Here is a 24,494-nt window from a genome sequence, read left to right as displayed (position 1 = left end):
CCCCCAGCTGAGAGTCCCATGCAAGCCACACCGGGTTTAGAATCCGGTGAGGTGGTCAGATGACTCCGGCCAAATAAACCATCGGGACCCCACAGGGCTAGGCAGGCCATCATCCCCTCCAGCCCAACCTCTCCAAATGGCTCAGGGAGGCAGAATTTGCGAGTGGCGGGAGTCACCCAGTATGTGACCTAATTGTGAGGGAGGTCTGCCTGGTCAGATCTCCCAGTGTTGAAGGATCATGCAAGATTGTTGTGACAGGGCAGGAAAGCTTGGATCAAGCTTCCGCCATCTTATCTGTATGGCACCATGTTTGAGTGCATCTTACCCTTCAACCCTTGCAATGAACTGTGCATGGTGCATAAATAATGTAATGAAATGAATTTGATAATGCAAGGTTTTTGACTTAACGTTTAAAAAGAAGAGTGTCTTCCTGATCGGTAAGTATTGTGCGAGTCAGTGAAGAGTGGTGAGATCCAAATGTGGATCATATTGAGTGCATGCTTTGCCTTTTCATTGTTATGCTATAAATTTATACCGCGCACAAATACCAAACAGTGTCTTGGCGCTAACAGTGAAGAAGCGAGCTGGAGCACTATTCATTACATAACCATGTCTTAATAGCTTTCCTGAAAGATGTCAAGGAGGGAACATTTCTGATGATAATGGGTAGGGTGTTCTAGAGCTTCGTAGAACCCACTGTGAAACTTCTGCCGCCCCAGTTAGACTTAAAAAATCTCTGAGAAAGAATCTGTTTCGCCCCTTCTGACCGGAAGCATCTGTTTGGCGAGTACCTGTGCAGTGACTGCCTCGGAGACTGAGGACAGGTATTGTGTAATGCCTTATATGTAATACACAAGGCCTTGAGCTTAATACGACTCTTGACTGGCAGCCAATGCAGACTCCGAAGGTGCTTTCCCACTGATCGAAATTTGGGGATCCCCAGGAGAAGCCTTGCAGCCGCATTCTGTATCATCTGAAGCTTATGTAGCTGCTTCTCAGGTATACCGAGATATAGCCCGTTGCAATAATCCACTTTGGAAAGGGTTAAAGATGTAATTACCATTTTCCTGCTTTCTGTTGGAATCAAAGGTAAGATTTTCTTAATCGCTTTAAGTAAAAAGAAGCTGGATGAAGATCTGCCTTGACTTGAGTTTTGAAGTTCAGTCTCTCATCTATCACCACACCCACATTTTTGGCTTTAGGGAGCGGGATTGGTACTGTTCCCAGATCATCCGGCCACCAAATCTGAGACCAGGTGGGGAGTAGATGCCGAACAGGATTACCTCAGTGTTTCGGAGTTGAACTTAAGGCAGTGAGAACTCATTCATGAGTCGACTGCCATCATGCAGTCCCTAAATCTTTTTACCATGCGGCAAGATATTTTTACAGACGGACAAGACAATTTGAGTGTCGTCTGCGTAGGATGTTAGTGCCATCCCGAACGATCTAATTAATGCCGCCAAATCAGATACATATACATTTAAGAGTGTAGGGCTCAGAGAGGAACCCTGAGGTACTCCACGTGGGAAAGTGAAGGACGGAGAAGTGAAGTCACCCAAGGCAACTGATTGTATCCTATCAGATAAAACAGAGGAAACCGGTGCCAATTCCTTTTCTGAAATGCCAAGAGAATTCAGACGGTTAAGCAGCATCTTATGGTCTACCGTGTGGAATGCTGCCGACAGGTCGAGCAGGATAAGAGCCGCAGCACCTCCAGCGTCCAATACTGCTCTGATTTCATCTGTAGCCTTTATTGCGGCTGTTTCGATGCTATGTTCTGCCCTGAATCCTAATTGGGACTCGTCCAGAAAGTTGTGCTCATGTAAATATAATGGGAGCTGGTTATTCATGACTTTTTCCACCAACTTAGATGTAGATGCATACAATAATTTGTCATTTTTAGCTCATATGAAAGTTACATTTGTATGGGTTAATGTAATTGTACATACATTTAATTGCCCTTTATGCAGGAGTATGTAGAATTACCCAAATATGAAAGTAAAAAGCGATCAGTCCTGTAAGGTAATTCTACATTCTACATTTTCTGTAAATGTTTTGTGTATTGTTAAAGCAGGTGGCCTTATGACAAATAAAGTTGGTTAAATTAGCATACAGCTTTCTTACAGAATGAAGTAGCCTTACTGCTAGAGCGGTCGACCTCAAAGCTGGGAAACTGGGTTTGAGTCTCAGCAGGTCATTCAACATCCTGTGAATCTGGGCAAATCACTTGATCTCCCTGGGCCTAACAAAAATGAAGGTGTGCATCTGTAACGAAACTGGTGCTCATGTAAAGCGCTCTGATACCTTCGGGTTGAGTTCGCGCTATATAAAACGCAAAACATTTTTTTTTTTTAAATGGAGTAGAAAATAGATGGTGAATAAATGAGATGAAAGAAAGGAGCCTTAACTCAGCACAGATTTGTTGGGTTGGTCTTCTGGCTTCGCAAGAGAGGGGCAAAGAGCTAAGTATGTCTTTCTTAGAAGCAGATAGTATTTTGTAATCATTGTACTTTACAAAGTAGTAAGTCATGTCATCTCACAGGAGCCCACAGAAACGTTGGTTTCTCCGTATGTTTTCAATGTTGTTTTCTGAATTGCCAGCAATAAATCACATTAACGCAACTCTTCAATTGTATGTCCTACAGATCAGTGGGGAAGCTCAAGAGCTATTGTCAGTCCGATATGGCCCAGTCCGTGCTGCCCGAATCTTGCCAATGCCACAAATAGGTAGGTACCTGGTATTCATTATCAGAAAAACTGCTTTCTTTATGCCATTTAATGTTAATAAAATACTTGGCTAGCGAAGCAAATCATGCTGCTCAACTGTTTGTGAGCTTTTTGGCTTGTACAAAATGTAATGTCAAACATATAGTGTAAAAATGTGCAACCTGCATTTAGTTTTCTCGAGCAAGTTCTTCTGCAGTAAGCTTTGTTAAAAGTTTATAAATATGTGTTCGAGGCATGTGGGCTGCTGAATTCATATCTGTGCATAGATCGCCGCCTAGTGTTGGGTCCGGATGTTTGCACGTTGTTGTCCTGGAAGAGTCTTCGAAGTATCACGAGATAGGTGACTCCTCCCCTGGACCACAGTGCGCATGGGCATCCTCTCCATCCTTACATTGTTTTTTTCCGCCATTGGGTTCGGATGTGCTTATCTTAGCTCAAGTTAGGAAAATTCAGTTTAAGGCCAAAAGGCCTTTAGTTTTCGTCGGTACTGTTCCCGTTCAGTATCGACAAACTTCTTCCAGCCTTTCGGATCCGTTTGATCCGAACATCGAACTTACATCGACGATGGAATCGAGGACCCCATTCAAACGGTGTCCTTTATGCCACGCCAAATACCCACACATCGACGTCCACCCGGTATGCAACAAATGTCTCTCACCGGATCACGATGAATCGAAATGTATGGCCTGTGCCCGATTCCGATCGAAGAAGACTCTCCGGAATCGACGGGCAGCGAGATTAGAAGTGCAGCAATCGGCGCCTGCCCCGGCCAACATCTTCAGCACCGAGGACGAGGACGTAGAGCGTGGAAGAAGTAAACTCCAGCCCCGCTTCCGAACACGATTCCCGATCGGAAGACGACGATGAAGTGCTTTTTCACAGGGAAGAAGTGGTCGACGAGGTAGGAGACTACGACGAGGCCTTTGGGGCCAAAGAAGATAGCTCTAGTGAAGAGCCAGGCCCACCCATCGATACGGAGGCCGTCAAAGTGCGTCATTCTACGGCTCAGGTCGAGGGATCGCCTCCGGGCCTTACCCGAGATCAATCCCAAAGTTCTTTGGCCCCGCCTTCGGGCCCGGCCTCGAACATCCCGCACGAGCCATTATTACCAAAGACGACTGGATTCCCTTCAGCGAAACCGAAACCAATCGTCGCACCAGTTCCACCGAAACCAAAAGTGAAACAGGCCGTGATCGGCTCGAAGCCCTCGAAGACCTCCACTCCTTCGACGCCAGCAAAGGCCGTCAGCTCCGAACGCACTAAGAGGGATTTCGGCGCCGAACTCACTGCAGCGGATATCGGTACCGACCCGAAAAAGAAGGCCCTCGGTCCCACAAAAGCGCCTCGGCCCCTGGCACCGAAGCAGTCGGCCCCGACCACCAAAGTCAAAATGGCCGCTCCATCTGAGTCCACGTCGAAGACGGCGGCACACGCCAAGTCGTCGACTCCAACGATCGTTGATACCTGTCTTCGGATCGATGACCCCGTGGCTCCAAAGCAGTCGACGCCTACCTCCACGGTACCGACCGGCACCAAAGAACCTTCGGCGTTCTCAGTGCGACAGGTCGCGGCGTCGTTGCAACGCATCAGGGAACGGGCAGCCCTCCGATCCACGTCGGGCCCCGACACAAACAAGGCTCCAAAAGCACCCTCGGCGCCAACCAACATCACTTTTGGTTTGCCGCCATCCACGGCGCCAAAAATGTTCGAGATCCGAACACGTGTCTGCCAGACACAGTCCCCTTCTACTGGACACACACATTCTGAGCCTTCACAGCCACAATTCATCGACGCCGAGACTGGTAGACTGATGCTCCGCAAGCGGAAGATCACGCCAGAGAAAAGCTTGCACTCCTACAGAATACCTCTGAAGCACAAATTGCCAGCAGAGTCGGAACCAGTTCTGTATGAACGCTTGCAAACCTCCTATCAGGATCCCCAGTCCTTTTCTCCTACGCCTTCCGAAACGGACGCAGCGGAGGACTACATAGGCGATGATACCACCTACCCTGGGAATATCGATCCTGATGAGCAGCAGGACCCAGATCAGGCATGGGATGACCCTACAGACCAGGGTACCGCGCCAGATACCCAGGACACGCAGCTTTACAGCGCGAAAACCTCTCCCACAGAGGACACTGCTGCCTTCAATGCCCTCATAGAACGTGCTGCCGCCAATCATGGAGTACAACTCCACTCTGACACTGTTGAGGAAGACTTCTTAGTGGACACTTTCGCCTCCTCCGAAAGAACTGTCAAAACTCTGCCCATGTTGAAAGGAGTTCTCAAACCTGCAAAGGACATTTTCAAAGAAACGACCAGGGCACGGGTGCTCAACCCCAGGATTGAAAAAAAGTACAAGCCTGCGCCCGGAGATCCTATGTACATTAGAGGTCAGTTACCTCTGGACTCCATGGTAGTTGCCAACGCTCGCAAACGAGCCCATTTGCAAACAACAGGTGATGCTCCTTCCCCAGACAAGGAGTCCAAGGTGCTGGAGACCTCAGGCAAAAGAATTGCAGCTCAAGCAGCAAACATCTGGCGCATTGCCAATACACAAGCCCTCCTGGCCCGCTATGATCGTTCACACTACGACACGCTAGATTCGCTACTCCAGCATCTGCCAGATGAATACAAAGAGGCAGCGGAGCTCCTCATCAGGGAGGGACAACTCCTTACCAACGCATCCATTAAGTGCGCACTGGATGCTGCCGACACAGCAGCAAGGGCAATTAACACCAGCGTCATGTTACGACGACACGCTTGGTTGAGAATCTCAGGATTCAAACCAGAGATTCAAAACAACATCCTGAATCAGCCAGTCAACCCCGACTACTTATTCGGCCCGAGGTTGACACTACCTTAGAAAAAATAAAAAAAGACACTGACACTGCGAAGTCAATGGGGGCTCTGCAGACGCAGCAATTTCGTAGTGGCTCCTTTCGTCGCCCCGGGAATAGAGGAGCAGCTAGAAGCCAGGGGTCATAGCAGCAATACACTAAAGGAAGCACACAGAGTACCTACGATAAAACCAACAGAGGTGGATATCGTGGCTCCAGCACCAAGGGCAGGGGACGTGGTTACGGCAACACCAGGTCCTCCCCAAAAAACAAACAGTGACGCCCTCTCCCTTCCCCCCGACCACATAACACCTGTCGGGGGGAGACTCCAGCGGTTCCTGTCCACGTGGAAAACCATCACCACAGACAGGTGGGTCAGGGACATTATCCAACACGGTTACTGTCTCGAATTAACCTCCACTCCTCCAAACATACCCCCAAAGCACCGTCCTATGTCCGTAGAGCACTTAGCATTATTGCAGCAGGAAGTGCTAAGTATGCTGCAAAAAGGCGCAATACAGGTCGTGCCCGTCAACCAGCTGGGGACAGGGGTGTACTCTCTGTACTTCTTAATCCCAAAAAAGGACGGGTCACTCAGACCTATACTAGACCCGAGACCCCTCAACCACTACATTCTCTCAGAGCATTTCCATATGCTCACCCTACAGCAGGTTCTCCCGCTGCTCAGCCAGGGAGACTTCCTAGCCACACTAGACCTCAAAGATGCTTACTTCCACATACCCATACACCCATCACACAGGAAATATCTCAGGTTCACTATTCAGGGACAGCACTATCAATTCAAAGTCCTCCCCTTCGGTGTGACAACAGCACCCAGAGTTTTCACCAAGTGCCTAGCTACAGTGGCTGCACATCTACGGAGACAACACATTCACGTCTACCCTTACCTGGACGACTGGCTTGTTCAAGCAAAGTCAGCCCAGCAATGCGCCAGCCACATGTCCCTCACCATTCACCTTCTTCACAGTCTGGGATTCTCACTAAATTACCCAAAATCACATCTCCAACCCGCACACGTACAACAGTACCTGGGCGCGACCATAAACACTCTGGCAGCCACAGCTCAGCCAAATTTAGTGAGGATCAACAGCATGCAACTGCTGATCTCAAAGTTCAAACCTCAACACTCCCTTCCTGCGCGAGTGTTCATGCAGTTGATAGGCATGATGGCCTCCTGCATTTTCATAGTCCCGCACGCGAGACTACATATGCGCCCGCTTCAGGAGTGCTTGGCACGTCAATGGAATCAGGCTCAAGGGCACTTAAAAGACCTAGTGTTGGTGAGCGGTCGGGCGTACAACTCTCTGCGTTGGTGGAATCCACAAAACCTTTGCACGGGCCGACCGTTCCAAGAGCCTGTTCCACAAATAATACTGACGGCGGACGCCTCTCTCCAGGGATGGGGAGCTCATGTACTCAATTACACAGTGCAGGGACTATGGACGACACAACAAAAGAAGATGCACATCAACATTCTAGAACTGATGGCAATCTTCCTAGCCATGAAGGCATTCAAAGTACACTTGTGCAACAAAGTCGTGTTGATCCGGACGGACAACATGACTGCCATGTACTACATACAGAAGCAGGGAGGAACACACTCTCCACAGTTGTCTCATCTGGCTCAGAGCATGTGGAAGTGGGCCATTCAGAGGAACATATTCCTCATGGCGGAACACCTCCCCGGCAAGGACAACCAGATGGCGGATCTGCTCAGCAGACACAGCCAACAGATGCACGAGTGGGAACTACATCCGTCCGTTCTCCAACCGTACTTCCAACAGTGGGGTCATCCAGGGATAGACCTATTCGCCACAAACGAAAACGCAAAATGCCAAAGCTTTGCCGCCAGGTTCCCACATCCACAGTCGCAGGGCAATGCGATATGGATGAACTGGTCCGGCAGATTTGCGTACGCTTTTCCCCCAGCGCCGTTAATACCGCTGGTGGCACGCAAACTGCGACAGCACTCACTGACACTCATCCTAGTTGCTCCCACATGGGCGCGCCAACCATGGTACACCACCTTTCTAGAACTTTCCGTGGTGCCGCATCAAAGGCTGCGGATCAAACCCGCACTTTTAACGCAGAACCATGGCGAAATTCAGCACCCAGATCCGCAACAGCTGAACCTGGCAATCTGGCTCCTGAAGTCTTAGAGTTTGGCTACCTAAACCTGCCACCTGACTGTATGGATATCATCAAGGAGGCCAGGAGACCCACTACCAGAGCTTGCTATGCGGCTAAATGGAAGAGGTTTGTCATCTACTGCAACAACAATGACATTAACCCGCTAGACGCATCCATTCAAAACATAATCTGTTGCCTCTTACACCTATTCCGATGCAATCTGGCATACACCTCAATACGTATCCATTTAACCGCAATAGCAGCCTATCTCCAAAACAGGCAGCACCTCTCTTTATTCAGAGTGCCTGCCATCAAAGCCTTCTTGGAGGGACTTAAACGAGTAATTCCCCCAAGACACCCACCAGCACCGGTGTGGAACCTCAACTTGGTCCTCACCAGACTGATGGGTCCACCCTTCGAACCTCTCCACTCATGTGAGATTCAATTCCTCACCTGGAAAGTAGCTTTCCTAGTAGCGATCACTTCGTTAAGAAGAGTTAGTGAACTCCAGGCACTAACCATTCAAGAGCCATTCATACAGGTTCACGCAAACAGGGTCGTACTACGTACCAACCCCAAATTCATGCCTAAAGTAATATCGCAGTTCCACATGAATCAAGCTATTGAACTGCCTGTTTTCTTTCAAAATCCACAGAATGTCGCTGAGAGAATGCTCCATACACTAGATGTAAAGAGGGCCCTCATGTACTGTATAGACAGAACTAAAAACTTTAGGAAGACAAAACAACTTTTTGTTGCCTTTTCTCCACAACACAAGGGCAACGCCATTTCCAAAGCAGGTATAGCCAGATGGATCGTTAAATGTATTCAAATTTGCTATAAAACAGCTAAACGCACATTAACGATTCCCCCACGAGCCCACTCAACACGAAAGTTAGGGGCGTCCATGGCTTTCCTGGGAAACATTCCTTTACAGGAAATATGTAGAGCAGCCACATGGTCCACTATACATACATTTACCAAACACTACTGTGTAGATGTACACTCAAAACAGCAGGCAGCTGTAGGACAGGCTGTTCTCAAAACTCTTTTTCAAACTGCTGCAGCTGGCACTGGTAGCCGCCGCTAATAGAAGGTACTGCTATGTATTCTATGCACAGATATGAATTCAGCAGCCCACATGCCTCGAACTGAATATGCTACTTACCAGTATGCATCTGTTCTTGGCATGTAGGGCTGCTGACATTCATATCGCCCACCCTCCTCCCCGGCGCCTGTAGCAGCTGCAGCTCTCAGAATTACTGTATAGCATGGTCATCACTTACTGTATCTACTCCATCACTGCCACAATGGCGAAAAACAATCTAAGGATGGAGAGGATGCCCATGCGCACTGTGGTCCAGGGGAGGAGTCACCTATCTCGTGATACTTCGAAGACTCTTCCAGGACAACAACGTGCAAACATCCGGACCCAACACTAGGCGGCGATCTATGCACAGATATGAATGTCAGCAGCCCTACATGCCAAGAACAGATGCATACTGGTAAGTAGCATATTCATTGCACTTGGTTATAGTTAAGGTATTTATAAAGTGCCTCATACACCAGAGGTTTCTTGGCACTAAAGAGACTGAAAGGCAGAAACGGCACAATGATTGAAGCTTACTGGTTAAAAATGTATGTTTTAAAGATTACCAGAAACGGTTAAATGATGATGGACTTTCGAGTGCTAGGTTATTACAGATTTTAGCAGCTGCAATAGAAAAATCTCTATCTCCATTTGTTATTTTACAAATTTAAGGCAGCTGTAGGAGAAATATTTTGTATCAACATAGTTGCCAAGACCGGTTGTATGGACGATTGTCATTGTCTTAAAGATGATCCTTTAATGAACAGGTACCAGTGAAGTTTCCTCAAACTGACTTGTTTTCATAGACCGCTTGGAAGATGCACAGCAAAGTTCTGTATCAATTGGAGACGCGAGATGCTTTTCTTTGGGGCTGATAATCAGAGAGCATTTCCATAATCCATTCTGGAGTGAATCCGTGTGTTGACCACATTAATTCTAAGGTTTTTTTTCTAGAAAAAGGCCAAATAATGTGCAGTGTTGTCAATTTAAAGCAGCAAGTTTTGCTGATTCACAATACCTGGGTCGCGGGTCCCACGGTGGATTTGATACAAAAGCCAAGATAAAGTATACTAGCAGAGGCAAAAGGAGCAGCACCCATAATTGCAGGTCATTGAATGTCATCTACAGTTAATTTTGGGGATGTCAACACTGTTTTTGTGACGTTGAGTTTATTGACATCCTTCTCTCGGTGACCGAATGACTATCAAAATAGTTTGTCCTATATAGGAACACTTTTATTTCCATTTGGTGCAGCAGATGTGCTAAAGGATACAGGTATATGTTGAATAGTAAAGGTGACAAACTAGATCCCTGTGTGACGCCATAATAACCTTTTCTGTGTTTAGAAGAGAATGGAGCAAAAGTTGCAGCTTGATGCTGATTTGAAAAATATTTTTGCAAGGACAGGGCTATGTCGTTAATATCAGTTTCTATAAGTTTAGTGATAAGGATATCTAATAGAGACTTCTAACTGCTGTTAGACTTGGCCTTCTTAGAGGAAATTACCCCAAAACGTTTTGCTTTTTTCTCCTAGTCTCTGCAGATTCTTTCTGTATACCTTTAGGAAACTGAGCACCTTCCCCCTGTACAGCAGAGGGAAGGGGCCCTCGCCTGCCTCACCCGCATTGGGCTGGGAAGCCGATGCGATGGGGTTTTGGTGCCATACCCCCCATGCACACTGTAAACAGGTACACCACATACCTGGTGCGGGTACGGCATGGGGTAAGTAGTGGGACGTAGCACTGAGAGTTCCACCCACCGGATAGCCAGCAACCCTATATTCGGTCTGCTATGGCAGGCCTGCTGGCGCCCTTGCACCCCTACCTAAGTTGGCATTAGTTACACCTTGGACATCCCAGAGTGGGTCATCCCCTATCGTGAGGGCACCCCCCTACCTCCAGGGAAGACCTGATCGACACGCGGGGCGGGTGGTGGGCTCTAGGCCTGGCAGGCACATATGGATGTTCCCTGCCTGGGTAGTGAGGAACCCTTAAATACGAACACAAATATCTCTACCTAACTGTTTCAGAACGTACAATGTATCGTCTCTTTAATATATCTACACTTGGACTAGGGCAGTATGATTCAAAACGTAATCAAGGGTGAATTTTTGATAATTTTATTTTCAAATTAAATTGATTTATGAAGAAATATATTCAGTACATAAAGAATTTTCAAGTAACAAAGAGCATGCTTATCGGGGTCCCAGACGTACTCAAACACACACTAACTGACACACTCATACCGAAATCATTCTGAAACATACATGCTAAATTCGCACATTCACATATAGAGGATATAAACCGTCCAAAAAATTCAAAGTGTAAACATAATTCAATGAATATTCAACATTATGTTGGCGAACAGATGTTCACAATTTAAGGAAAAACAGGGTTTAGGTGGGCCTCATGTGTGTGCCGACGCGCGTTTCGGTCGTAGTATGGTTTAGGGCTGGGACCTGTGAAATCACGTGAAGCGAATAAACAGGTTAGAGGCAGTCAATCAAGCCGATGGCTTGAGATAGTTCTACTGAAGGAAAAATACACGCTCTCAGAGTCGGTAACGGATCTCTTGCGGAGAGAATTCTTCCTGGCCCGATTCGTTTCACCTGAGGCCTCCGCTCTGTTCGGAGCACTCTGAAGTGGTATCTCACCGTTTTGACTCGTGCCGCATCAGTCCTGATTAAATCTGACCTCGAGCAACTTTTCCGTGGACTTCATTTGGATGCATTTAATTTATCCCTTCAAGCTACGACATTAAGAATCGGCAATCTAACTATCCCGCACCTGGAATTCTCTCAGCAAGAGATCCGTTACCGACTCTGAGAGCGTGTATTTTTCCTTCAGTAGAACTATCTCAAGCCATCGGCTTGATTGACTGCCTCTAACCTGTTTATTCGCTTCACGTGATTTCACAGGTCCCAGCCCTAAACCATACTATGACCTTTGGTTTCTGCTCACCCTGAGGAAGGTGGCACCTATATTTCGGTGCATTCACCGAAACGCGCGTCGGCGCACACATGAGGCCCACCTAAACCCTGTTTTTCCTTAAATTGTGAACATCTGTTCGCCAACATAATGTTGAATATTCATTGAATTATGTTTACACTTTGAATTTTTTGGACGGTTTATATCCTCTATATGTGAATGTGCGAATTTAGCATGTATGTTTGAGAATGATTTCGGTATGAGTGTGTCAGTTAGTGTGTGTTTGAGTACGTCTGGGACCCCTATAAGCATGCTCTTTGTTACTTAAATTCTTTATGTACCGAATATATTTCTTCATAAATCAATTTAATTTGAAAATAAAATTATCAAAAATTCACCCTTGATTAAGTTTTGAATCATACTGCCCTAGTCCAAGTGTGGATATATTAAAGAGACCATACATTGTACGTTCTGAAACATATAGGTAGAGATATTTGTGTTCGTATTTATTCTGTCCTTTTTCCCCTGAATCTCTACCTACATCCATTGTACAGGGGTTCCCCTTTTTTGCATTAGTGAGGAACCATTCCCAATGATGCACCCCAGCACCTTTGGCACGGTGTGTAGGTGCCCGGCCTGCCATCGCCGGCTGATGAGAGTATACCTGCATCCCCGGTGTTTGAACCTGCATGTAGACCTGCCAGTGCAGGCTTGCGTCTGCATCCATGGTGCTAGAAGCAAGTTGCCGGGTCTGCCGTCTCAGGCCGGGAGTGCGTAACCATGCCAGTAAGATGGTCCACCCATATCAGGCTGGGCTAAGTAGGGTGGTGTGTGCACCAAGGGTGCTCTGGCCTGGGTAAGTTATGTGCTGCCCTGTCCTTGCCACATGAAAGTGGAAGCGCTGTTCCTATCCATGCTGGGGAATGGCGCAGTGGTGCAGCCTCATGATGTGGATTCGTAGTTCCAAACACTTTCTATTGGTAAAGGGGGTTTGGCATAACCCGCGAAGAAATGCCACTTATAGAATATGGACATTGTTATGCTCCAAGAGTCTTGGGGACCATGGTGTTTAGCTCCAGTGGACACCAGGGGTTGGGTGGAGCGCATCTGTGCATTCTCCAATACACAGCCATGGAAATACAAATGGAATACATTGAACATAAAAGTGGTGATACTTAGCCTCTAGGAACCAGATCATGGCCTCACTAAAGATTTAAGTTCTGCATTCCAAGGCCCCATGGCAGACATGCCTACAATTTGTGGGTGACATCTGTGGTTCAAAGGGAAAACCCCTAAACCACCACGACTTCAAAGACCCACAACAGTATAATTACGGGTGTCATCTTCCAGCAAAGGGAGATATACGCTTGTGGGAACATGGGACCGGAGATCCTGGACTGCGTGGTGCACATTGTCAGAGGACTCTGTTGTGCACATGGAGGATAACTGTCCAAATAGAGACTGGCCTGGGCCGAGTACCTGCTTTAGTGTGGCGCCCTGAAGTGTGCTCTAGAAGGGCCCGACAGTCGGCCTCCTCTACACCCAGAGATCTCGGGGACATCGAGGACATACACCTGTGAAATCTAGAGAGCGGCTCCTTCTCAAGTGTCCACCTCGGCTACTAAATTGAAACTGGTAGCGTGGTGTGAGTGTGGACTTACGACTTGGGTCTGAAGACCAGATTGCCTAGTGTGGAGCCCCAGAAATATTGCCCGCATCTGAGACTGGTGGTTCCCGTACTTCGGGGACAGCAACATTCAGAAGCTGTAGTGTAGTTCCTATTTCCCTTATAGGCTTTGCGCATTGGAATAATATACACTAGTTGTGGCATAGGACTGAGGTCAGTATGCCTCTATCGAGTACATTAAACTTAATTACTTTATGTGCCAGCTAACTCAGAGGTCACTAGAAACTTCTTGAATAAACAAGAAGGGAGTAGTTTCTGACAACCGCATAAACATGACAACTTTGTTTCCCTTAGAATCGGAACGTGTCTCAGAATCGTGGAAACAATAGATAACAGTTTTACTCAGTCAATCGTGCATGCTTAGTTTCTTCAGAGTTACACAGAAATAGATAGACGGGCGTTTCAATAAAAGGATTTAGAGATATGAGCTGGTACAATCATTAGACAGTAAGCAAGATATAATACGCACAGCGTAAGCAGTAAGAAGAAATAATACTGCAATAGCATTGTCTTTTAGCTATGACATATATTCATATAGACGTACATAAATAACACAGGCTAAAAAGTGAATACTCGTCTGATGCTTCTAAATAGTTCTACCTCAGTGTACCTAACCTAAGTGTAGTAAAGGTAAGAAGTAGGTGCTGTTTTCCATAGTATGGTATATGCCAAGAGTCCCTCTAGGTTCTAGTCAGCTCCATACCTTAGAATGAGAGAGGTGGGAATCTCTTTCCGAGTCTCAAACTCCCACACCCCGCAAAGGGAGTCAGAACACTGGAAGCTGGTTTCTCTGCGAGCAGGGATGATAGCGTCTGGTCAGTGCATCAGGCGGGAACTCAAATTCCTTCCGAACTTGCCGTATCGAGCTGAGCCGTGCCGTTCTTGCCATGGTAAGGGAAGGTATATTTATACCTGAAAGGTATTTAGGAATGCTAGCATTGACGTAAAGTCGGGCAGAGGAAGATGTCATGAATGAACCCCTAAGGAATAGTAGTTCATGCAAAATAGATGAGTTCTTGGAGAAATCAATAATTCTAGCTAGAGAAAGTCCCGAAGGCTTAAGGGTCTGGTTTCTAAGAACTCGTTGTGAGGTGGGATGGACGGATGTAGGTGACCATGCCTGTATTTGGATAGCATGGCTAATGCCTAAATAAGGACTAGGATTCTATGCCTAAATAAGGGCAATGCGAATTGTGCCTATATAAGGACATGATTCAGGGAAACCTATGTACGGGCATCTAAATCGAAACACAACACCCACTCCATTGACGAATGATCGATATTACTAAATGCTAAACACATAAAATTGAGTATCACATGTTAACTAAAAACATTTCTAAAAGCAAACTTAAAAATAAGTTCATGTTGAAAACTCTCAGCAAAACATGGAAAGCAAAGGTGCTGTACATATTTAAAGTAATGTTTCATCCGAAGCATATGTTTACAATTGATGCTAAATGCTAAATGAATGCACAGAAATATACACATACAATGAAGTGGTCCATTTTTACAGAAAGGTAACAAATAGTTCAGAGCCATTTCATGTCATGATTACATAAATGCGAAGAAAAGGTGACAATGTGTCCCTGGAAGTGTTCAAAGAATTCTGTATTCTATGAATAGTTATACTGTAAGCAGAGTTTTTTTTTTTTCCCCGCTCCATAACAGAAAAAGTCAATTATCCAAAAAAGGTTCGAAATTTTGTCTTTTGTTTTGAAAAAATGAAGGCCAAATTCATAGATTATCCGGTACACTGTGAGCCAAATCAAAAGTCAGTGTAAGATGCTGGTGAAAACATGAAATGTTCTATTCCTGTAGACAAAAAATCATCTACCCATGTCGGTGATAGGTCGATTACCTCATTTAGAAGACTAAGGGCCTCATGTAGGTACCTCAATACCGGTCGGTAACGGCCGAAAATCGGTAAATATCCCGTTACCGACCGGTATTGAGGCACTTGAGATGTAGGTGGCTGATTTCTGGATTCGGTATTTACCGAATCGGAATTTTAAGAAATCGGTAAAATACCGATTCGGTAAATACCGAATCCAGAAATGCAATGTAGGGGGCACTCAAGTGAGTGCATTATTGGTGTCTGGATTCGTTATTTACCACCAACTACAATTTGATGGTAAATGACAAATACCTTACAAAAAGCATTTTTGTGCTATTTGTAAAGTGCCATGTGGCAGACATACATGCCCTTAGGGCATGTATGTGCGCCACATGTGCACACATGCACGAATCAGGGGTGCAACAGGGTGTCAATGTGACACCCTGCCACCAATGATAATGCCTCCCCTATTACCGATTCGGTATTTACCGAATCGGTAATAGTAACTGGCTTCCCATCCATTCCTATGGGCCCCCAGGTCCATAGGAATGAATGGGAAGGGATGCATTATTACCGATTCGGTAAATACCGATTCATAAATACCGATATTTACCGAATCGGTAATAATTACCGATTATTTACCTACATACTATTTACCGATTCATAAATACCGAATCGGTAAAATTCGGTATTTATGAATCTGTAAATAGTATGTTACCTACATATGGCCCTAACTGCACATAGATGTGACGCATCGTCAGTAGCAGTGTTCGTTACCGATGTTACCTGTGTGCCTGTTGATCCATCTCATACCTCAGCAGTAGCATGTTGCATCTGTGAGATCTCAATGAATGCCGTCATCAGGATTGGTAGCCTCTGGGGACACCACAGAGCATGGGCCGTTATCGGGTCCAGCAGAATATCGATATCCGTTGGCATGACTGATGGGAGTGTTAGACAGATGTCTAGCATGCATTCTTCACCGCAAAGCAGGCAGCGTAGAGCAGGTAAGATGCAATCTTGCCAGATCGGTCTGAACGACTGAAACCATGTGGTATTTAGTTCTCGTAGATGAGGTAAACCCAATAGCTGTACTATGCGCTCACGACACTTCTGCTCCAAGAGAGCTTTCTCCAAGTCGCAGGGAGTGACGCTGGTAGATTGGCTTGCCATAGCGTAGTAGTAGGAATAAAAATAGGATTCCTGCAACGAGTGCTAGAATTAGCGGCAGACCATCAAACACCGAGTGCATGAAGTTTGGAATGATTCCAAGGACTGCTTGAAAAGGTGTTAACAGTCCTGAACATATGGTCTTAAATACATGCACAATACCGCTCGTATCAGACATGTTTAAGATACGTCCCAACATTTCTGTGAAATGTGTAGGGCAGTTTGTCCTTAACAGAGCCTGTATCTCAGCCGAAGTCCATGCAATTTGTAGATCATAGTTTTCTTTGGCCGAGGTCAAAGGCACGGTTTGTTGTAAAAGAATGGCTTTTATTCTGCTTAAAGTATCAATTCGTATAGAAGAGATGTTCAGTGAAGGCCATAAAGGCGACTCCCTGACTGTGTCTATTTGGGGGAGCAAGACTTGCATACAGCAAGTGACCCTGCAACTAACCGTTACTAGATATGAGGCAATACTGAAAATGGAAAATTGTAACAGGCAGAGTTATTTTGCCATGAATGATCCATTCTGTAGCTGGTTTTTCTGCTACCGTAAATGGCAATTTTTCCAGTTTTCCAATGCTCAACACTGTATACTTTGCTCCCCTTTGTGCCAGTTCGATCTATTTATCTGTGAGATTGTATTCAGAAAACAGAGAAGACGTGTTGATGAAACGCCAAGGCACATAGCCTGCACGCAAGTTTTGTAGCGTCCAGCCTAATAACAGAATAGAACGTAATTGAGACTGGCCTTGTCGCAGCAGGATCAAATCTTGTTCCACAATGTCTATAGCAGAGGATACAATGTTGCCCAATGAATATATCCTGGATGACAGTCGTTAACCCATTGTCAACCACAGCGAGAGATTTCTCTAAATTAATACGATCAATTTCTCGTATTCTTTCTGCGGCGTCTTCTTGGGTAACCTTCCATATTTCATTATAAGCAGCATAGATGCCGGCATATATGAAACATTTTTGACCCGGTTTTCTCGGACCTAGCAAGAAGTCCCTAAGGTTTGCGTCTTCTTTAAGTAAAGATAAGTGTTGTTTCACATCCTCTAGTGTAGATGTCTGTAGCCAATCAAGGCATAATTTTCCTACACTGTATGTTGTTACTACCCCTGGATGCTGTCTTTGAACATAGCGTGGGTCTGGCCTATTGATAGTAAAACCCTGTATTTTGTTCAGGAATCTTTCTTGACGGATTTTTGTGTCTGTGGGCCAGAGCAACCATTTTTCCCATTAAGGATCTGATCTGTTGTTTTGTAAAATAGTATGTACATCGACCTCACCCTGTGTAGTGCTATTACTTGCACGTGTAGGTATGGACGGTGTGTTCATGTCTTTGATCTTGGCTAACCCAAGGCAAGACGTTTGTTGGACAGTGTCATTCAAAAACATTATTTGCTGTGGGATGATGCAGGCTCTAAACAAAGCTTCTATCCCCTTCACTTGCCAATCTTTTGTACCCCAGACAGATTTTGTGTCAATTGTGTTTTTCCAAAAGTCGAAACCCTGTCTAGACAGTTGGGCAATAAAGGCTGCAGAATAAATCTCTTTTGTATTAGTTAACATATTTTTCTTTCCTGTTTTGTTCACATTTTTAAAGTAAAACGTTTCTTGATTGGATGTATTGTACCCTGAAAAATATGGAAACTTCATTGCAAACGTTTTTGAGCTACCCCTTGGCGGTGTAGGACAAGGTTCCCATTGGTTGTACATAAATACATTTCTAGGTGTTGTAGAGTTGTGCAAGAAATGATGACCATAGTGGTTGTAACAAAAAAGCTGTTCATAGTCCGTTGAACCCTCTAAGTATTCGTGGTTAGAGAATGCAGCAGACCTTTCTAGATCAGACATGTTATTAGCAGTCTCAAAGTCCCAATTATCAGAATAGGTACTGTTGGTAATAAAGTCACTTAATGAAATTTTAAATAAGTGTGGAATCTTCAAATGTTCTGATGGGCCGAATATATCATAATCCGCTTTGTCCCAAACTATACCATCTTGTATAGGAACGGCTATGATGTTCACTGCTGCCAAGTCTCTTGCTTCACGATGGGATGATTTGTGTGGTTTCAAAAGTAAGTTCACATTTTTACTTCCTGTGTCCAAATGAATATAACTTCCATTTATCAGCATGGTCAGAGTCATCACCAAAGCTAGCCAAAGCAGAAAGAAAAATATTCCAGAAATAATCCATAGTTCAATCCATGGTGAAACCAGATAAGTCTTTTTCACGTGATGAAAGAAGTCTTGTGCTCGTTCTTTGAAAGTTCTTTTGGCTGGCGTTGTTTCTAGTTCACTTGGATTCTCAGAAAACGTATCAAAGTTAATGAAATAGCCAGTTCTGTCAATGGTTGAAATTGCATCAGGATTCGTTAAAATCGCTGGCCCCAGTTGATCACGTGTTACGTTGGTGTAGACAGGTGTATTAGGACGAACTGTTATTTGGGTTTCAAGAGGAATGAGTTCCATAGCATTGTTGCTTAGTCCTTCATTTCTTACTGTTGAACTCTCAACGGTGATGAGTCTTTCAGTTTGAACCTCTTGGATAGTAGCTAGAGGAGTGCGTCCGCTACTTGGTCGGAGTCCACAAGGCCTACTGCTTAGTATTGGCCACATAGTGGGGTTTGATGAGGTCGATGGACACAAATCTTTTCTCCTTTTTACCAGCAAGGGGAGGCAGAAGTACTGTTCTTGTTCCGTGAATGGCTAGAACAGGTACTGGTTGTCTGTAAGAAGGCCAAAATTCCTTCTTGTCGCGATCTTCTCTCTGACTAGATCCCCAAGCTTTGGGATCCAGACAGGCCTTGCTGGGATGGCTGGATTTTCCCCAGTGGTGGTTGGCTTCATGAACACGTTGCTTTGTTTTGATCTTAGTTTATTTAAGTCCTGTAAAACAGCCAAACGACATTTGATATCAAATGGTTTATTTTCCACCACTGTGCTTTTACATTCGAGATCAGGAACCCACATTCTTGTCCCAAATAGGACCTCATATGGAGTGACCCCCCCTAGAGAACTTCTAGGCAATTTGTTTAATGAGCGTTGTACTCCATAAAGATGTTTGACCCACCCATCACCCGCACCTAATACTCTAGCTGTTATAGACCGCTTTATGTCCCAGTTTTTCCTTTCCACAACAGAATTTCTCTCAGGATGGAATGGAGAGGAGTACTGCAATGCAACTCCCAAACTGGCCATGGCTTCTTTGTAAGCCTGAGAGCTAAACGCAGGGCCCTGGTCAGAGTGTTGCGTGCCTATTGCGTATGTGCCGATAAAGACTCGCAAATCTTTTATAACCGTTCGAGCGCTGAGGCCACATTCATGAGAACCTTGAGCACGAATCCACTGCGACCAAGATATATTTATAGTTACCATCCCTTTGCAAGGGACCGCAGTGATCCAGGTAAACACAAGCTAATGGTTTATCTGAAATTAACAGGGGCGTCTGCGCAGGACGTTTCACTGTAGAGACTTTCACCTTTTTGCATATTTCACATTCCAAAACATAGTTTTTGGTCTGTTTCCGGATGCCAGGCCACCAATATCTCTTTTTTAATAACGATACTGTGGCGGAAACACCTGCATGGGTAGAGGCTATCCCTTCATGTGCTGCTAGGATTAGTCCTAATCTACGTTCCATGTTTGGAATTACCCTATCCCCCACTCCAGGGATTCGAGCAAACGGAACGTTGTTCGCATCAATTATATACGAGTATTTGAGTGGACATTTTTTAGGTAACGCTGCACCACTGCCTTTGCTTGAAGCATTGACAGCCAGCAATATCTCACTGTCTATTCTCGTTTTTGAACGAGTGATCGCAGCTACGAAAGCTTTTTGCACAGCCCCCTACGCGACTTCGTCAGCCAATGAATTCCCTGCAGCGTGAACGCCATCACGTTGATGACTCAGCGTGTGTATCACGTGAGTGTTTTGTAGTCCGTCTCGCAACTGAACTACTTGTTCCCAAAGCATTTTATGCTTGATAGTGCCACATTTTGCATCATTGAAACCATTTTGAAGCCAATTCTGTAAATATTCATTGTAGGATTGAACACAGTAAAAAGAGTCGCACACTAGAAGTGTGGGGAATTCGCGATCCGTATTATCAAGTGCCAATTTGAATGCCTGTGTTCAGCTCGCTGAGCTGTACAATCTCCTAGAGATTGTGTTTTAGTGACCATTGGTCGGAATTTACCATCGCGCATGCGACCTTTAACGAATGCGCACGCTGCACTGTAAGTTTGCTTACTTTCCGTAGCGGGTTGTGCTGATCCAGCAGTATAAATTATAAATTCGTACTGATCAAGAGGGAGAATCTCAATAGGCAGAGGACATTCGTGTTCGTATTGCAGGAATACTTGTGTTTTTAAATTAGGATCTAAAATGTATTTAACATCTGTTGCAGCAAGAGAATTAACCCATTGTATCCATCTTGGATGTAAAGCTTTTGCATTTGGAATGCTCGCTTTTGTAACTGCCTCTAAGGCTGGTACCGGAGTCACGACAATAATACGTTTCCCCCGAGCTAGAGCTCTTTCTTTGGCTACAGCGGTTTCAACTGCTGTCAGAATTTTTTCTGTCGAAGTGATGCGCATTTCCGCTTGTGTATGCAAATGTGATTTGTATGCAATTGGTACTTTTTCACCTTCATTAAAAGTTAAGTATGTGAATCCGCATTGACCCTAAATTATTCGGATCACTAAATTGCGTGTATTTACGTGTGTTTGTAAGTGATTTGTTGCTAACATGTCAGCTTGTAGTGAACGCAGGATGTCTGTGTGTTCCTGTGTCCAATTTTTGATTTTGAAATCCGGTTTGATTAGTTCGTAGAGAGGTTTAATCCTTTCTGCGTAATTTAGAATGTAAGTTCTTCTAAAATTTAGGAAACCTAGAATCGACTGTAAATTTTTCTGCGTTTTTGGAGGTTGGAGCAGTGCACACTTTTCTAAAAAGTTTGCTGCCAGGCTTTTGCCTTCACTTGAAAGCTCATATCCTAGGAAAAGGACATTGAGATGGGCAATTCTTTTTTTTTTTTTTTTTTTTTTTTTTTTTTTTGAAACAGTTTATTACAAGACTAAAAAAATATACAAATATGGGCCTACAACCTTCCGGCCGGCCGCTAGCAATAAAAGGAGCATACGATATGTATTTATAAAACACATGGTGCTGCGGCCGAGCATGCACAGGATGTAACATCGTTGCGAGCCACACTATCCAGACCCCACTATACGGTTCCATTTTAAACTTAAAGAACAACAAATACAAACAAACCCACAAGGCAATCCTAATCGGAAATAGCAACACGTGCTCCCCTAGAGGGGGGATCCTAGCCATCCATAGGAATCTCAAGAGGGGGGGGGGAGAGATCAGAACTAGGGCTGGGTACACCTAATGCCCAGGTACCAGGGGGATGAGTTGGGTAAGGGGACGGGACCGGCGACGGATCGGGCAATAACGGTGGAGCACAGATTCCCCCGCGGTAGGCGTTCCAGGGGCCCCATACTTTCACCCATGTCGCAGGCTTACCTCTCGCCACATACACCACCTTTTCCCGAAACATGCACCAATCCATATGTTCCTTCCAAGCCGAGACAGTCGGGGGCCTCTGGGATCCCCACAGCTGGGCAATATCACGCTTGGCAACCATATACCCCAGAGTCACCCACCACGTCTGCGGCACCGAGTAATCGGTAGGCTCCCACACATTCAACAGGCATCTCCTCGCTTCGGGCAACAGCGCCACATGCGTGACCACTCGCAGCACCTCATGCACACCACGCCAGAACCCCTCCACCTCCGGGCACTCCCACAAGATATGCAGAAAAGTCCCCAGCGCACCACACCCACGCTTACACAAACCGTCCTCAGCATAGCCCATACGCAGGAGCTTTGGCCCCGTCATGTAGACCCTGTGGAGTATATTGAGCTGGACGAAACGAAGGCGAGCCGGTATGGCCACCTCTTTCGGGGAGGCCACCGCGGAGATCCAGTCCTCGTCGTCCAGCTCCAGCCCATCGGCTACCCAAGCCTCACGAAGGGCAGTCAACAAGTCTGAGCGGTCGTTGATCAGTTTTTTGTAGATCAGTGAGATCGTGCTGTCAGGGACGTGTCCATCCAGCACTCTATCCTCCAGGGGGGAACACTCCGGGATGGAGGCAACGTCCGGAAAGACGGAGCCCAGCGCATGCCGGACCTGCAAATACCGAAAGTACTCGCTGCCCTGCAACTGAAATTCCGTCTGCAGCATCTCGAACGTTTTAAATCCTCCCCTCGTCCAGAGATCCCCCACTTTGCTAATGCCTATTAAATCCCATTTCTCAAAGCCCTTCGAGGTCCACAAGGAGCCCAACCGCTCAGATGCGTATAGTGGTGACGCCCGGGTCAAACGGTCCTTCCACCCCATTGCAGCATTGGCCGCGTGCCACACTCGCACCATGACACGCGTGGGGCCCGTTAGGCGAGCGTCGGGCGCGCTAGAGTAGAGCGCTCGATTATGGTCACCACCTGGAAGTAGCATCCTATCCATTTCAAACGCCGGGTTTAAGGCGGGCCCATATAGGCCCTGATTAATCGCAGCTAGCTGGGAGGCCCAATAATACCGTTTAATATCCGGGAGGGCAATCCCCCCGTCATACCAGGGGAGCGTCAGCTTAGCCAGGGCAATACGTGGCCTCCCGTCCCAGAACAGGCGGCGCTGCAAACTCTCCACTTCGCGGAAGTAGCGCGCTGGGACGAGGTCCATAGTGTTCTGCAACGCGTATAGGAAACGCGGCAGCGACATCATTTTAAACAATGCCGCCCGGCCGAGCGGCGAAAGCGGCAAACGCCGCCAGCGCGCGACATCCTCTTTCAGACGCTGGAGGGGGGGAAGCAAGTTCCGATCATACCGAGCCTCCGGGTCCAGAGTAATGAAGACACCCAGGTACCTAAATCCCTGCGGGGCGACCTGGATCGGACAGCCCCGCGGGAGGATAGGAGCCTCCCCAGAGAGAACATACACACACGATTTAGCCCAGTTGATGACCAGACCGGAGTTACGACCGAATGAATGCAAAACATCAACCAGTACTATGAGTGATTTACGTGGGGAAGTTAGGTACAAGAGGATGTCATCAGCGTATAGGGATACGCGGTCTTCATACTCAGGGGTCCAGCGGAGACCACGGATGGAAGGCTCCCACCGCAGCCACTCCGCCAGGGGCTCCAAGGCGAGTGCAAAGAGGAGCGGCGATAAGGGGCAGCCCTGCCGTGTGCCCCGGCCCAGCTCGAACGGAGCCGACACTCTTCCGTTCACCACCACCTGCGCCAATGGGCCCGAATACAGCAATTTGACCCAACTGATGAACCCTGGGCCAAATCCAAACTTCGCATGCATCGCCCAGATATATGGCCACTCAAGCGAGTCAAACGCCATGGTGGCGTCTAAGGACGCCAAAATGGCCGGCTCCCGTATGAATGGGGCACGTGCGAGCACACCGTGCAAACGCCGCAGATTAAGGGCTGTGTTGCGATGGGGAATAAAGCCAGATTGGTCCTGATGAACCAAATCGCCCACCACGCCGACCAGCCGATTGGCCAGTAGCTTGGCGAGAATCTTGGGCTCCGCATTCAGTAGCGAAATGGGCCGATAGGATGTAACCCGGTCCCGAGGTCTCCCTTCCTTGTGGATGACCACGATTGTAGCCAGACGCTGGTCCGGCGGGAGGGAGCCCACCGAGTGTGCCGCCAGGAACATAGCCCGGAGGTGGGGTGCCGGTCGCAACTTGTACAACTCGATAGGGAGACCATTCGGACCCATGGCCTTGCCGGAAGCGACCGAGCGTATGGCGAGGGCGATCTCGTCGGAGGTGGGAGCGGCGTCCAACGACACCCTGTCCTCCCCGGAAAGGGACGGCAGCGCGATATCACTGAGCAGGGCACGGGAATCCTCTTCCGAGCAGAGAGACACCGGGGAATACACCCCACGGAAATAATCCGCGAAGCAGGAGACAATTTCTTCTGGCTCAGTTACACACACACCATCCGTTTTCTCAATCAGCGGGACCACACAATTCGCTC

At 46.6% G+C, this 24,494-nt stretch overlaps 1 protein-coding gene across 4 annotated transcripts in view; it reads left to right on the top strand.

The window, feature by feature from the left end:
* BCAS3 (BCAS3 microtubule associated cell migration factor) overlaps positions 1 to 24,494 on the top strand; it is a 3,636,180-nt gene that overhangs the window by 351,505 nt on the left and 3,260,181 nt on the right. For all 4 annotated transcript variants that reach the window (XM_085649432.1, XM_085649434.1, XM_085649433.1 and 1 more), the window contains exon 6: positions 2,646 to 2,727. In XM_085649432.1, the coding sequence (XP_085505558.1) occupies positions 2,646 to 2,727 (82 nt within the window). The remainder of the gene's footprint in view (positions 1 to 2,645; positions 2,728 to 24,494) is intronic.

The sequence above is a fragment of the Triturus cristatus genome, chromosome 3_2, assembly GCF_964204655.1.
Source record: "Triturus cristatus chromosome 3_2, aTriCri1.1, whole genome shotgun sequence".
Classification (NCBI taxonomy): domain Eukaryota; kingdom Metazoa; phylum Chordata; class Amphibia; order Caudata; family Salamandridae; genus Triturus; species Triturus cristatus.
This window is presented reverse-complemented; position numbering and strand designations above follow the sequence as displayed.